This window comes from Chinchilla lanigera, unplaced genomic scaffold (assembly GCF_000276665.1).
Source record: "Chinchilla lanigera isolate Chin_1 unplaced genomic scaffold, ChiLan1.0 scaffold00062, whole genome shotgun sequence".
NCBI classification, from domain to species: domain Eukaryota; kingdom Metazoa; phylum Chordata; class Mammalia; order Rodentia; family Chinchillidae; genus Chinchilla; species Chinchilla lanigera.
This window is the reverse complement of record NW_004955463.1, coordinates 7,000,225-7,017,075: the sequence shown is the minus strand read 5'-3', so window position 1 is coordinate 7,017,075 and position 16,851 is coordinate 7,000,225. Positions and strand designations below refer to the sequence as shown.

At 39.6% G+C, this 16,851-nt stretch overlaps 1 protein-coding gene across 1 annotated transcript in view; it reads left to right on the top strand.

Annotated features, from left to right (window-relative positions):
- Positions 1 to 16,208, top strand: part of Gtf2e2 (general transcription factor IIE, polypeptide 2, beta 34kDa) — a gene marked incomplete at its 5' end in the record, with an annotated part of 79,911 nt that extends 63,703 nt beyond the window's left edge. Inside the window, 2 exon segments of the mRNA XM_013521493.1 lie at positions 13,314 to 13,429; positions 15,697 to 16,208. Of these exon segments, the coding sequence (XP_013376947.1) occupies positions 13,314 to 13,429; positions 15,697 to 15,813 (233 nt within the window). The 3' untranslated portion in view covers positions 15,814 to 16,208.
- Positions 16,209 to 16,851: the final 643 nt, after the last annotated feature.

Here is a 16,851-nt window from a genome sequence, read left to right as displayed (position 1 = left end):
CCATTTTGTATGGCCTTCATGGATCTAAACTCTCCTCCATATTCTTACTGCTTGGCTGATGGAGACAAAATGAGAATTTTCCTTAATTACCCTTCTACCTCCGTTTTAAAAGTAAGCAAGTTTGTTAGTAAAATCTTACATGTCCAGGAACAAATTTTATAATAGTTTGATGTTCTTTTTTTTGAGACAGGGTTTCACTATGCAGTGCAGGCTGGCCTTGAATTCACTTGTAGCCCAGGCTGGCCTTGCACTCGTAGCAATCCTCCTGCTTCAGTGCCCCCCCACCCCCCCCATTACAGACGTGTACCACCACACCCTGCTTAGTTTGGTGTTTATTCTTTTAGTTTACTTTTCTTGCGTTACTGATATTCTGCAATTATGTATGGTTATTTGGTATTCCATTGTATGTACCTGATGAATGGATTTTAAAATACTTAACAATGATATTGCAAATATCCTTATACTTTAGATATAGGTGTTAGTATTTTTTATGTTATTAGCCATAGAAATCAGGAAGATACTTTTGCCTCTTTAAAAATCTTTGTTGTTGCTGACTTACTCAATATATAGTAAAATATTTTCCTAGATTTCCTAATAGTGAACCATTCTTAACATCACTATAATAACCTTTACTAGGCTTTATGTATTTCTAGATTTTTCATACCAACATATTTAGGATTTTTGCTTTAGTATGGTTAGTTTTCTTGTGTGCTTTGTGAGGTTTTGGTTATAGGTAGTATACTGAATTCATAAAAGGAAAAGTACAGTTTTTCTTCCCTTTTTACTATTCCCTTTCTTATGGGACTATTAGGTTCTTCTTTTGCAGGGGAACTATTAGATTCTTAAAGTTTTGAAAGCATACATTCCTGAGTGTGTCTGGCTGGTTATTTTTTTTTTTTAAATCCTACTTATTTTTTTTTAAATTTTTATGTATTTATTTATTTTTCTGGTATCGGAAATTGAACTCAGGACCTCACACTTGCCATGCAGGTGCTTGTGCTGCTGAGCTATATCCCCAGTCCCTGGCTGGTTACTTTTTGACAACATTCTTAATGACTTCCTTGGCTCTGCTATCTTTGGATCAACTTTGATATCTTCTCACAAAATCACCCATCAATTTTTTTTTTTTTTTTTTGGTGGTAAGAGAGATTGAACTCAGGGCTATTACAATGAACTACATGCCCAGCTTTTAAAAATTATTTTATTTTGAAGTAAGTTTTTGCCAAGTTGCCAATTGCACAAGCTGGGTTTGAATTTGTGATCTTCTTGCCTCTGCCTCCAGAGTGCTGGGATTACAGATATATACCACCACACTTTGCTTAAAAATTTTAAATTTTATTGTATACAGTTTTATGGAGTATTACCCTAGAACTTGCTTAATTTTCTGTTATTTTCCGCTTTTATCATTTTTTGTAGTTGGGTTCTCTTCCTTATTTTTTTTTCAACTATTACTGGTTTATTTTACTTTTGTTGCTGTATTTTTAACAAAATAACAGTCTGGAGATAACTCTTCCTGCTGATTTTTTGACCAATTGATTTTAAGTATTGACTAAGCAAATGTTAAAACCTTGCATACCTTTTGTATTTGATTTCCTTCAGTGCTTCCTGTAATCAATGCCTTACATATTTTTATTTTTATTCTTTTACTTTTTATTTTTTTTGGTTTTTCTCCGGTACCGGGAGCCGAACTCACGACCTTGCGCTTGCGAGGCAGGCGCTTTGCCACTGAGCTAAATCCCGAGCCCTACATATTTTTATATAGAGCTTTTAATCTATACATATTCCTGGCACTAAGAGTTTAAGGATTGTATCTGTGATCTTTAAAAAGTGTCCCTCTTGATGGTAATTAATGTTTTTTTTTTGAAGTTACCTCTTATTACTGTCATAACCTCTGTCTTTTACTTGACTAATAATTTGCCCGTTACATTTTTTTCTTTTTTGTTTTTTGAGACGGAGTCTTGCTTTGTGGTTTAGGTGCATCTTTTGAATTCACTGTGTGGCCCAGGCTGGTCTCAAACTTGGAGCAAATGTGCTTGTTTTAGCCTCTTGAGTGCTGAGAGTACAGGCATGTGCTACTTTTGACCTGTATTCTTTTGTTTTAGGTATTTACTTTCTAGGTGGCCTGTGGTTATCTTTTAAGTATTTGAATCAGTTCTGAGTGTCATTTTGTATTTGCTATCTTTATTATATGGTACCTTCTCCCCATAATTTGGAAAATTACATAATTTATTTTCATTCTGTTATTCTCTACTGACTTACTTTTTAGTCCCTTGTTGACACTTTCTGGGATTTTTTTTCACAATCTGGTAATGTTTGTGAGTTTATTTATTCCCTAAATATTCATCTACTCTGTGCCTCTGGCATTTTGCTGTATGTAGGGGATCCAGTAGTGAACAACATAAACTACTCTGCTTTCACAGAACTTAGATTCTAAGGGGGAAAGCAGACAATAAAATTTAAAAATAGAACAGGTAGTACGAAGTACTAAGAAAGAAATGAATGAGCTGTTTCCCACACTGGCATAATAGTGGGGAGGGGGTGGAGCTTGAGGAGGAGAGAAGCTGAAGCCTGCTGAATGCCGCGGAGCAGCGAGGGGGAGCCCGCGGGCAGGGGGATTAGATTGAGACCAGAGGAAAGGCTTTGAAATCCACTCAGACTAATGGTTTTTAATTAATTGTTTCATCAGATTTCGTGAACCTTTTTAAGGCATGTTTTGTGACATCTTTGTTCGTGTGGAATTCATACATATTAACTGTCAGTACACATACTTTCTTTAAAAAATCAGTATTATACCATGAGTGCAACATAAAGAAATAAAAAGAAATTGATGTGCGTGTGTGCATATTTTATTTTTTTGTGGTACTGGGAATTTAACCCAGGGTCTTTGCACTGAGCTACATCCCTAACCTCTCTTTCTTTTGTTTGTTTGTTTGATACAGGATCTTGCTAAATAACTCAGGCTGGGCCCTTAATTTGTGATCCTCTTGCCTCAGTTTCTCACAGTGCTAGAGATTACAGACATGTGCCACCACCCCTGGCTTGATTTATATTTTTAAAATTTCTTTGAATTGTTATAAATTGTCAGACACAGTTATAAACAGAATATAAGTGAAATAGCTGTTGACCTTTATGTGTAAAGTAACAGTAAATATGTTATAGCTGTGGATGGCTGTGATGTGTTGGCAGTTATAAATCATAACTGGCATTTTCCATAAGTGGTACAGGACTCTTGGCTAAATTCTGAAAAATGCAAACACAGGCTTTTGATTTCGAAAGGAAAATAATTCTATATACAGTATGCACTGTGTATTTGTAGAAAATGAAGTATTAAAACAGTACATAATGTACTTTGTTTATACACACATACATGTATCAGAATTGGATTGTGAGCTCAGTTTAATATAAACTGGTATTGTTTATTAGTTGGTATTTTCTCAGTAAGCATTTTTGCTTCTCAACAAGCTTTGTTTTGATTGTACTGATGCTGATGATGTTTGCTTTGGGCCCATTAGGTGGCAGTCTTAGCCACAGAGAGGAAAGTAGGTTTTCAGGCACATTGAAGATTCACCCTTGGTTCTGTAGTAATAAAAGTACGTCCTAAAATGAGTATAGCTTGAGTAAAGACATAGTTTACCATATAGTGGTTTTTAAAAATCCGATAGAGAAGTAAACACAAAGTAGTTGGACCTAGGCATACACCTTGTTATACAGAGGCATTGGCAGTGTTTCCTGAAGTCAGGATCTTACTCGGAGCCAGTGCACATGCAGTGATTAGAGGACAGTGCAGGAGTCACACTGTGACTCCAGCTCCTGTTCTTGTTGGTTTGCTCAAGATCTTTTCTCTCTGAGATTCTTCACCTGTAAATGAGAACAGTGGTATCCTTACCTCATTTTTTTTTCTTTTTGATACTGGGAATCCCTTACCTTATTTTATGAGGATTAAGTGAGTGTGTGTGTGTGTGTGTGTGTGTAAAAACTGGAGCTTGGTAGCATTTGGCACACTGTAAGAATACAACAGTGTCAGTAGTATTGGAAATATAGTATCCAGGATACTAATTTTAATCTTTATCTGACTACTTACTTACTTACCTGTCTCATCATCATTTTGTAGTTCTGTATGTATTTCATTAGATGGAGAACAAAGAAGCAGAACCATATTATCAGTCTAAAGCTAGTCTAAAGAACCATATTATCAGTCTAAAGCTAATTATTTGCAGTAATTTTTTTTGCAGGAATAATGGGTTTTCAGTGTTCCTAATGAGAATTCCAGTGCCTTACTGACTTTCCCCACAGTCCTAGGAATGTGTGTTTTTGACTGAAAACTTAAAAAATTTCATTTTTGTCCTTTGAGTTCAAGAGTCCTGCTAATAGCTACCTTTTTTTTTTTGGTTCTGAGAATTGAACTCAGGACCTTGCACTTGCCAGGCAGGCACTTGTGCCACTGAGCTATCTCCCTGGCCCTATACCTACCATTTTTAAGTCCTTACCGTTAGGCTCAGATGTTGCTTTAGATCATTATTGTTTAGTGGTTCTATGGTATTCCATTTTGTAGATCTGTGTGATGCAGCTTTTCTAACCTTCTATAGACAGAAAGTTATTTTTCAATTTTTGTTAGTACATGTTTGGAGTTCATGCAGTTACAGTCATCTTGGAAGTGGTTACTTGTACACATTGTAGCTTATTTCTTTTTTTTTCCTCTTCCCCCTTTCCTGCCTTTCCCCTGTAGATAGAAACATTTTATTTTTTGTTGTATGCTGATATAAATAATGCTTAGTCCTTGAACAAGTATGTATGAGGTGTGATCAGAACATAGTGTATTCTTAAATTTTAAAAAATTGCAGTAAAAGATACATTGCCATTAATCCCTCTCAAGACATCCCTTTTGGTTCAAACACCATTATCCCTGTCATCCTTGCTGCTTTCTGAAGCAGTTCTCGAAGTCCTCTTTTGTGAGTGTCTTCAGTTGTGCTGTCCTGAACTGATTCAAAACATTTACCTTTCGTGATAATTTATACTTTGGAGAAGACCCTCACATCACATGGTGCCAGATTGGGTGCATAGGGTGGGAGGACACAGCATAATATTTTTATTTGACAGATATTTCAGTAAGTGGTTTGAATCAATTAGGACATCAAGGCAACCATGAAAAGGCCCTCATGAAGGAGGACTTCCAGAACTGCTTCAGAAGTTCTTTTAAAGAAACGAAAAATTCTCTTAAAAATTTAAACACTCACTGTTTTTTCAATCATACCACATATATGCATATTTTCTCAAAGTAGAATTGTTGGATCAAAAGATAGATAAATTTTCAGCACCTTGGCAAATGTCCTTGTAAACATATTTTAAATTACTACATGTCTGAAATACCTAATGAATGCATTCATTGTGCGGAGTTGGTAAGTGTACATATGTTAGTCCACCATAACTTTAGATCAGTTTACACTTTCACAGTAGTATATGAGAAGCCATCCATGTTTTCAAACTTTTGCCAGTAATGAGTGTTTTTATTTTTATTTACTTTATAATGTTTTTGCAGTGCCACAGATTGAACCTAAATTCTTTTGTATGCTAGGCAAGTACTCTACCACTGAGCTATAGCCTCCCATTAAAAAAAAAATTTTTTTTTTTGAGATAGAGTCTTGCTAAGTTGACCAGGCTGGCCTTGAACTTGAGAGCTTCCTGCCTTACCTACTTAGTAGCTGGAATTACAGATGTTTGCTACTGCACCTGGTTTAAATTTAATTCATTTTCAGTTCCATTGTGTCACAAAACTTTATTGTGTTGTGTACTATTTTGGGTTGTACAAAATTAGTTTTTTTAGATTATTAATGTCACTATTCTACTGTTATTGCCTCTATGATTATGTCATAAGAGACTTGTAGTAAGTAAACATATGTACATGTCAGAAAGTAGTTTCAGTCTTCGAGGAGCTATAATTTTGCAGTGCTACTAACAGAGGTTTGGTTAAAAGTATATTGAATTAAGTTAACTAATGAATAAAAGATGTTTTTATTATCTGTACTCCCCCCCTTTACCTTTTGTGTCTATACAGAGAGAAGTACACAGTTTTGTTTTGTTTTGTTTTGTTTTGTTTTGTTTTGTTTTGGTTTTTCTCCGGTACCAGGAACTGAACTCACGACCTTGCGCTTGCCAGGCAGGCCCTTTTGCCGCTGAGCTAAATCCCCAGCCCCTAGTACACAGTTAAATTGTTACAAAGTTATATCATATAGTGCTTATTCTAAGTACAATTTTCACGTGTTGTTAAGTTAGAACTTAACAAATTTATGGTCAAATGCCAGAACTATTCTTTTATATGACACTTCCCACAACAGTGTAGATAAATATTAAAATTTTAGTTTTGTGTGCTATATTGGATTAGTTGTTTTTGAGATGGAGTTGGAAGTTGTCCCACCCTCTACAATCCATTGGGTGTTGAACCCAGTGGGGAGTGTTGAACCCAGGGCATTGGCACTGATTACATCCCCAGCCCTTTTTATATTCTGAGACGGGGAGTTGCTTAGTTGCCCAAGATGAGCTTGAACTTGGAACCCTCCTCTCTCAGCTTCTCAGAGTGCTGGGATTACAAGTATGTGCCACTTTGTCCAGCTATACTGTTTCATATATACGTGTGACAAGCAGAGCTAGCCATATTCATCACATTGTCTTTTAAGTTTGGCTAAAAATTTAGGTTTTGGGGGAGCTCTAGATTCCTCTTAGAATGGAGTTAGAGAAAACAATCTTGTACTTACAGTGAAGAGAGTGATAATCTGAAAATTTACAGATTTCTTGAATTCATCAGAAAGCTGAGGTTGCAAGACAACCACCTAACCCAAGCTCTAAGACAAGACGGCACCCCCAAGAAAAGATGGACACCAGTACTTGTTTACCTGAGATGGACAAAATGAACACCAATCAGAATTCAGTTTAAATTCTTAATGAACTGCTAAAGACTGAGGGTGAACTAGCAAGAGATCACCTTGCCTGCTCACAGGCTTTTTTCTGTAGACCTCATTGGATTCTTACAAGAGATGGAGTCTAGTGTGGAGGTCCTTAGGTGTCTCGTATCAGATGGTCTTAGCGGAGGGTAGAGTATACACTTCTGGAAAGACATGAAGCTCTCTAAGTGCTTCTCCCTTTGTTCTGTGCTATGAGACAAAAACCTAAACCCAATGTGGGGAAGTCACCTGAAAGAAAAGCACCTACGCTTGAGGTAGGAACAGGAATATGTGCTGTGTTAGAACTTTAGCAGAAAAGGAAGGGCAGGAGCACTGAAAAGGTCACACCCTGCAACTCAGTTCTTGCCTAAGACTAGGCTTCATGAGAATGTCAGAGAATTCCCACCATTCCCCCTATACAAGGCTAACAAGTAGCAGGTAGTAGTGGAGTTCTGTGACAGTTGCAGGCTCATGGAGACAGACTATCTTGGGTACATTGTAAAAGGAAGAGCTGAAACAGAAGGTTGAACAGAAATACTTCTGACAACCAGCTTCTGCTCTGGACACTGGGAATGGGAAACTAGTATATTAGGGTAACCATAGCAGCAAAAGATGCCAAACCCAGCTTATGTGGAGACTGACTCACCTCCACACACTAAATGCCTGGCAGAAGGGAAGGCATGGCAGTTTCTAGGCAGAAAGCCTATTTACCTCAACTTCAAGTGCACTACAGTATGGACTGAAACCTCTGCAAACTATGAGCTAAATAAACCTTTCCCCCTTTAACTTTGCGTGTCAGGTATTTTGACTCCGCAACAAGAAAAGTAACTAAGACCTTCTCTCAGAGAAACAGAAACAAAGAATTTATTACCATCAGGTCTGAACTCCGCTAGTATTAAAAGAAGTTGTTTAGGCAGAAAGGATTTGATACTAGAGAAATAATAAACCAATAGTGGAGATACGAGGGAATAAAAAATATTTAGATAATATATATGAATACAGAAACACAGGGGAAGAAAAGAACACATGGAACAAATACAAAGCATGAATAAGATGTTAAGTTTTATTCCAGCTGTGTCTCATAATTACATTAAATGAAGTTGGCCTAAGTACAACTAAGATGGATTTTCAGGTTAAATACAAAGGCAAAACCCCCTAGTATATGTTATCTTTAAGAAAAACATACTTTAAATATAAAGATATGAGTTAAAAATAAAAACATGTGAGTGATATATACCATGCAAACATTAATCAAAGGAAAAGCAGGTGCCTGTGTTATCAGACGTTTCAAAGGATAAAGAGGAACAGTTCTTTTTTTTTTTGGTACCGGAAATTGAACTCAGAACCTTGCGCTTGCCAGGCAGGTGCTTATGCCACAGAGCTATATCCCTGGCCTTAAGAGGAACATTTCTTAATGATAAAGGATCAGCTCTCCAGGAGTTGTTGACAGTCCTGCATATGTATACATTTAACAACAGATTATCAAACTACATGAGTTAAAAACGGGTGAAACTAAAAGAAGTCTACAATACTGTCCTTTCAGCAGTCAATTGATTAAGCAAGGAGTTGGAAAATTAGTGAGATGTAGAAGTCCTAAACAGTATCAACTTGACCTAATTGAGATTTACAAAAGACTAACTAACAACAGTAATAATTTTAAATGTACATGCACTGTTCACTAAATTAGAATGTATTGTAGCCTCACAAAATAAACCTTAACTACCTTTATAAGAATCAAGTATACAAAGGATGTGTTTGGACCACAGTGGAGTTGGATTGCACGTCAGTAACAGACATATATTTGAAAACATTTATTTGTAAATTAACAGTTTAACTCATGGTTCAGAGAAAAAAAAAAATCACGAGGTTAAAATGTTGAATTAAGTGAAAACACAATGTATCAAAATGAATGAGAAGCAGATGTAGCACTGTTTAGAGGGAAATGCATAGCATTACATTCTTATAGTGTAAAAGATTGTTCTTTTTTTTTTTTTGTCTTTTTGAGACAGGGTCTCACTATGCAGTTCTGGCTGGCCTTGAGCTCACTTTGTAGCCCAGGCTGGCCTCAAACTCACAATGATCCTCCTGCCTCAGCCTCCTGAGTGCTGGGATTACAGGTATGCGCCACCACACCCAGTGCAGATTGTTCCATATTACATTCATATGCCACATTTTATTTACCTGTTCTTTATTGATGGACATGTGGAGTGCTTCCACTTTTTGGCTTTTATAAGTAGTGTTGTGTATACATTCTTATACAAATACTTATATGGACAAGTTTTCATTTCTCTTAGGAACCTAGGAGCAGATATTCCTTGACTGGTGGTTCAGTTACGTCTTGATCCAACCCATCATAAACTTAAGATGTGTTTAGAGCTGGGCATGGTGGCACACACTTGTGATCCTAGCACTCCGGATACTGAGGCAGGAAAATCACTGTGAGTTTGAGGCCAGCTTAGGCTACACAATGAGTTTCAGGCCATCCTGAATTACATAGTGAGACCCTGTCTCAAAAAACACAATAAAACAACAGCAAAAGAGTTTAATTCACCTAAGCTACTAAATGTCATAGCTTCTATTGGGTGTTGCTTTCATACCATCCTGAAGTTGAAAGATCTGACATCAAACCATGGAAAATTAAGAGACTGTATTTTTACAGTTTTTGGTCTTACATGACAAGTCTTAATCTATTTTGAGTTCATTTTTATATATGGTATGAAAAAAGGTCTAATTTCATTCTTCTGCACGTAGATAGCCAGTTTTCCTGGCACCATTTATTGAAGAGATTGTCCTTTTCCCATTGTGTGTTCTTGACACATTTGACAAAAATGAGTTGACCATAAATACTGAGGTTCATTAGTGCATTTTATACGCTATACCATAGGTATAACAGCATACCATTGCTGTTCTATATTTTTATGCCAGTACCATGCTGTTTTGCTTATTGTGGCTTTGTTCTTTTTGTCTTTTTGAGACAGGGTCTCGCTGTGCAGTTCAGGCTGCCCTTGGACTCACTTTTTACCCAGGCTGGGCTCAAACTTGCAACAATCCTCCTGCCTCAGCCCCCTGAATGCTGGGATTACAGGCATGCGCCACCACACCCAGCATGTGGCTTTGTTCTTTTTGTGTGTAGAAGATTGCTAAATTGGCTTTATATTGTTAACAGTAGTGTCACAGATGGGGCAGGTTATAAAGAGGTTTATTTTGGCTCATGGTTTGGGCCTAAGGTTGAGGGACCACCTCTGGTGATGACTTTCTCACTAGCAGAGTCCCAAGGTAGTACAGGGCTTCAGATGGTGAAAGTCAGGGGGTAAACACCAGAGAGTTAACCAGGCTGGCTTGGATAGCAGACCCAGTCTTGAGTTAACTTGTTAACCCACTAATTAGGCAGAGTCCCAATCACTTTGAAAGATCCCTCTTTTTGTTTGTTTGTTTTTTGTTTTTTTTTGAGACAGGGTCTTCCCTATGTACTTCAGGCTGGCCTTGAACTCACTGTGTAGTCTAGGGAGCTTCAGATGCACTGTGATCATCCAGCCTCAGCCTGCCAAGTGCTGGTGTTACAGGCATGTGCTACCATGCCCAGCCTTAATGTTTCTTAATGGAGATTAAATTTCAACATGAGTTTCAGATGAAACAAATCATTCAAAACGTAGTAGTAGGGGCCAGGGATGTAGCTCAGCAGTGCAAGCGCAAGGTCCTGAGTTCAATTCCTGTTACCAGAAAAAAACCCAAAACCCACAGCAGTAGTAGTGGCTATTCAGGGTTTTTGTGATTCCACATGACTTTTAGATTTTTTTTCTATTTCTATAAAAAATGACATTGGAATTTTCATAGTGATTGCATTGATTCTGCAGATTGTTCTGGGAAGTATGAACATTTAAAAAGTGTTCATTCTTCCTGGGCTGGAGGGTGTAGTGCAGTGGTGACTATAGAGTGCCTTCTCTGCTTGTGCAAGACCTTGGTTCAGACCCTAGCATCACAGCACATACACACACACACACACACACACACACACACACACTACTTAGTCTTTATCTTAAAAATCGTTAATTCTTCCATATCCAGAATTTAAATCTTGAGATAATTTCCCAGTCTCAAGATGTTTATTTTCATTGTCAAAGTCCCTTGTGTTATATAAGGTAATATAGGTTCTGGTTAAGATGTGGGCATTTAGGGAGAGGTGCATTTTTAAAAATCACATGAGAAATAATTTTGATAGTGTTTATAATTTAAGGTTACTGCTTTAAAGGATGAAGTAAAAACAAAAAAAGTGAGGTAAATTGAGCAATGCCTTGTTTTCTGGAACTGCAAAATGATTACACACACTGATGGGGAAAGGGAAGAAGGCATGGTGTTGTGTGGCTATTTCAGATTGTGCCTCTTTTGGTTCAGTTGACAGAAAGCTTTTAAAAACATAAAAAGAGGGGCTGGGGATTTAGCTCAGCGGCGCAGCGCCTGCCTGGCAAGTGCAAGGTCGTGAGTTCGATTCCTGGTACCGGAAAAAAACCAAAACCAAAAACAAAACAAAAAAAACACCAAAAATGTAAAAAGAGCCAGGTGTTGCAAAGGGTGCTTGTAATACCAATTATTTGGGAGGCTACGGAAGAAGGAGCTCAAATTCAAGGCCAGGTGGAGCAATTTAGACCCTGGCTCAAAATAAAAGGGTTGGGGACGTAGCTCGGCACTTCCAGGTTCAATTCTCCATACTGCAAACTCTAAAAAATTAATGTTTAAAGATATTTTAACCCCCCCCCCCACGTCTCGGCTGTGGGAGGAGACAGTGGTGTTTCACAGTGTGGGTGAGGAGGACCTGTCATGTGCTAAATCCATTGCCTGCTACTGTGGGATTGAATGAGGGAAAAGGTTTCTTCTCTCAAAGAGCTGGTCAGTGTTCAAGAGGCTGAGGAAGTTGTGTAGACAGTTGTTGTAAGTTAAGGGACGTCTATAATTATATAGGAAAAAGAATCCTCAGTATTTATCTGTGGAAATTAAAAAATCTTGTTTGGAGACATTCTGGATTTAAATAATTTTGTACCCAGGTTGCATTCTTTGTAGTGTACCCAGGCAGTTCACCGTAGTTCTCTTTGGTTGTCATTTGCTTCATGCAAATTTATTTGCATTTGCTTCACTGAAATAACCAGAAAGGAAGGAAGGCAGAAAAGAGGGAGAAGAAAAGTCTAGTCCAACACCACCAGATCAGGTGCCCACTTCATTTACTGCTCCCGTACAAGCTCTGCAGACTGTGAAGGCCCTGCAGGGAAGGCCGTGGGTGGAGTTCCCTGAGTGTCTGTGACAAGGGGCTATCCCTTTTTTTTCTTGGCCTAGAGTACATAAATCCAAGGTTTTGCTGTGGCGAGTTTTTTGTGTTTGAAAGTAAATGCTGATAATGAGGTGGGCTCAGTTGTTAGAGCCTGTGTGTGGGAGGAGAATTCAGGATGCACAGTTTAGTACTTTTATTTGCATATGTCTCAGTGGAGATCTCTCTTGCTTGTGGAAGGACCACAGGTCTGCAGGACTTGCTGTAGGTGGGGCAGCAGCCTTGTTTAGAGCAGGAGTGATGGGAGTTCCTGTCTCAGCCACTCCCCATCCCCTCATCTGGTCCCTGGTGGCTTGATTGCAAAAGTTTTTTTTTGTAACTAAATTGTCACAACACCTCGCTTCCACGTACAGCTATGGTGCCCCATTTTCCGGCGTGTTTCTCACTGTCAGTGGGTGAAAAGATGGTGTATACCAAACTCAGGGCAGATGAGGAAGAGTTTGAATTATATTGCCCAAAATGGAGAGGACTGGTTTTAGGTATAAAAGGGGTTGACTGCTTTATTTCCCCAGGAAGGCAGGAAGACCTCAGTCCTACTGAACTTTATTTCGGGGCCTCCACAAATAGGGCACAGCAGCTGGTGTCTGTGCTGACTGGTGCCGTTCTGTTCACAGGCCCTGTTGTGGATCAGTGTTCCACACTTGAATGTTCCTGCCTTATTCATTGGTTCTGTTTTTGTTTTGTTATTGTTTTTGTAGGTATATGTGTGTGTGTGTGTGTGTGTGTGTGTGTGTGTGTGCATTTATTTATATTTATGACTGGGGATTGAACCCATGGCCTTCTCACTGAGCTTACATCCTCAGCTCTTATTTTTTTTATTGTGAAGAAGGGTCTTGCTTAGTTCAGGCTCGGCTTGAACTTGTGATCCTCTACCTTCTCCCAGGGTGCTGGGATGGTAGACTTGTGACACTGGAACTGTCTGCTTACTTGTTTTTGTCATGAAATCTCAGATGTGTTGATTTAGGCCCAGAGAAGATAATACTGAAGCCCAGGTTTTGATCACCAAGATGCTGTGCTTTGTAAAAATCAGTGGTAAAATAACTACTGTCGTGTTGCTTCAGAATTCCAGAAACTGTGGAGGAGTGTTACTGTGGATTCGATGGATGAGGAGAAAATTGAAGAATATCTCAAGCGACAGGGTATTTCTTCCATGCAGGAGTCTGGACCAAAGAAAGTGGTGAGTAATCTCCAGGATAAGTTTAATCTTCTCTCTGAGCTTTATCTGCTTTCCATTCTGAAGAGCAGGAAGTCATTCCCCCTCTGGCTTTGTCTGTGTCTGATCCAGTGACTTAGGCACAGCTGAGGTCATGCATTGGTGTTACCATCCAGGGACAGTGTGCCTGCCTTGGGGGCTGCTTCCCAGGCCTGGGAGAGCTCCCTGTGCCGGCCAGCCTACCTGAAGCCCCCATGGTGCTCACTTTCTCACCTCTAAGCCTTTATGCACCTTCTTCCAGTTCCTAAAAGTAGACTGTGTGGGCATGCGCTTGGCCTTTAAACCTTGGATTGTGCTCCTCCCCCTTTCTCTGTGAGCTGAACAGACATAGCTCTGACCATATTGCGCTGTCCATGTTGATTCTCAGGTCCTCTGGGCATCAGATATTTGTCCCCCTAATCCTGCTCACGGGGGGCATTAGTTATCAAACGAAGACTGACAAATTGCCTTGTACCAGCTGCCAACAATCTGTAGCCCAAGAACAGAGCTAGGGTGGGCAGTAATTCAGCAACACCCAAGAAGAGTAGTGGTGAGCCTATGGCACGCATGTGGCAGCCGGCTGTGCTTTATCATTGAAAGCTCTAAAAGGTTCACCATCACTGCTAGACTCTTCCCGTGGTGCCTCTTTCCTCTTTCCCTTGCCACCGTTATGCTTTGTAGCTGCTCTTCTTTGTAGCTGCTCTCTCAATCTGCACTTTTAGGATGCATAAAAGGGGAAGATTTATTGCCAGTGACCTCAATGAATGAGTGCAATTGCAGCCTTTCATGATTTCTTAAATGATTTTAAATGAATGTTATACTAATATACTAATTAGTATACTACTATACTATACTAATATACTAATATGTATGCTATCAGCCAGTGTGTGCCTAACCATTTCTACATTTTGTCATATTGATACAGGAAAATAAAAACTCCCAACCTGAACGATATTTAGGACGAGTTTGTGTTCTCTAAAATCGAAGAATGAATTTTAGGAACAACGGAGGTTAAGAGCAGAATATATTTATTGAGGGAAAGAAAGCTTCTGTCCAAGAGAGGGACAGAAGAGGGTCCGAGTGGGTTGCCACCTTGCCCTTCCCAGGGACTTTATAGAGCAAAACCCTGAGGTGAGGCGAGTCCAAGAGAGGAGGGAAAATGGAAAATTGCAAGGTGGGCATGAGGTGGGACAAAACTATGGTCAGCCAATAAGATTATAAGTGTAATAGTTCCGGTAAAATTGAGTAAACTAGGATCAAGTGGGGAAGCGAGTCTCGTAGCAAGAGGGCATGAATACAGAACGGGCTTTTCCTGTAGGGGGTTGGGCTAGTGACTTTCTGGCTTTTTGAAGGCGTTTATTACTTATTTAGAATATCAATCCCTGATGTTTACACCTAGGAAGGTATGTGGGTGCATTTGTTTAGTCCTTTTGTGTTGAGGTCTGGCAGACAGGTATCTTACCTTGTCTTTTATGTTGGCTCCTTCGAGGGCCTGGCCTTGTCTGACTGCCTGTAATATTTTTATCTAACTCAGCTACCTATAACAATATCTCAATAGTTTTCCAGATTTACTTCAGATCATTTTTTGAATTGGTAGTGGCATTACATTTTTAGACTTGATAACAGATAAAACCTAGCATTACTGGTTTTATCTGCATAATGCCTGGAATATGTGTGATACAGTGGACCCTCATTATGATGGTCTGGCGCATGAACAACTTGGGTTATGACCGGAATTTTAGTTTTAACTTATAACCAAAGTCTTGAGTTACGACCTGAATGCGGCCGCTTGTGCTTCCAAATGGCCTCAGATACAGATTTAATTAATTCTAGAGTTCTGGAAGGAACATTACAGTATCCTTTCCTATATGGGGTTAATTGAGAAATCTTGGGCCAGTGTCTCTCTGAGGACGCTGAGAGCTAGCTGCCTGTATACAGGAGAGACTTTAAAGGCTGTGTAGAGGTGCCTGAGCCTTTGATAACTGGGGTTACAACCAGCCCTCCAGAAAGCATTGAGTTCGCAAGTCAAAGGTCCATTGTAAGTTTTTGTGTCGGCCAATTATTCCTGATGGGAGTTTGCTCTGGTGGTAATGGAAGGCTCGGGCCTGGTTGGAGGCTGGGATGTGTGCTGTGAATGGTGTGAGGTGAATGAAAAGGTCCAAACCCTTGCTTCTGGGCTTGCTGTTTTTATCCTGACCATACTATCCCTTGGGGTCACTGTTTGTTCTGACCGGTATTACCTTTTCCTTTAGGCCCCTATTCAGAGAAGGAAAAAGCCTGCTTCACAGAAAAAGCGACGGTTTAAGACTCATAACGAACACATGGCTGGAGTGCTGAAGGATTACTCGGACATTACTCCTAGCAAATAGGAACACTTTGTCTTTGAACAAAGAGTTACACACAATCAAGACCGTTCTTGTTGATGCTCACATCGGAAGACTTGCCATTCTGCTGCTGAGGACTGAGGCAAGGAGCAGCTCAGTTTGTAGAACAAGCATAAGTTACCAAACTCGAGCTTATTTTCATCAAATAGGCTAACGAGAGCTGTGATACTCCCTGTTAACCTTCTGTTCTTCCTTGGGAGAAAGGGATTTAGCATGGCATGCAGGTGTCTTTGCTATTTATCTCTGTTTCTAAATGGTTCCTGGTTCCCTTTTCCCTCTTACTACTTTAGAACAAGTTGGCAGATAGTCTTGGATGCAATATTTGTTTATTCCAAAAGAACATATTTATAATAAAATCATCGTAGAAGGATTTTTAAGAAGTTAGTGAGTTCAGTTTGTTTCTTTTCATTCTTGAAATGACAGGAAGTAGCTCCAGGCCTTGGCCTGCCCAGGGCGTGTGTTGTGATGTCAGGAAGACCGGGGTCTGCACTGCTTGTGAGCACATGGCCTTGGCGAGCGAGCCCAGGCAGTGAAGCAGCCTACTGCTTTGTGAATCAGTGTTTAGCCTCTTGACATTAGAAGGTCGAGGTCTGATACCATCTCGAACCGGGATAGTCATCCAGCTGACCCGAACATCAGTTTCACTGTGACTCAGACCTCACGTGGCTTGTGCTGAGGTTCTTCCGATGAAGAGGCCCTTAGTGCTCATCACTGGCTTGGCCTGCAAAAGCCATTATCAAGTACGTGTGCGATCTTAAGGGTTATGGAGACTTACGGGAAAATCGCTGGGGTTCTTCCTCTCTGGCAGGCTGAACACTTTCCTCTTGGTGCTTTTTATATGATCTGTTGTGGTCCTTTGGTTTGATTTTTGCAGGTCTCCCATGTCACAGATTGAGGTTGTATTGGATTATAAAAGTGACGTTTGTTGGCAAGTGCAAGGCCTTGAGTTCAATTGCCAGTACCAAAAAAGTAGAGGTTTGATGTCAAAAATTATGTGATGGTGATCCAAAGCAGTGGCTACCT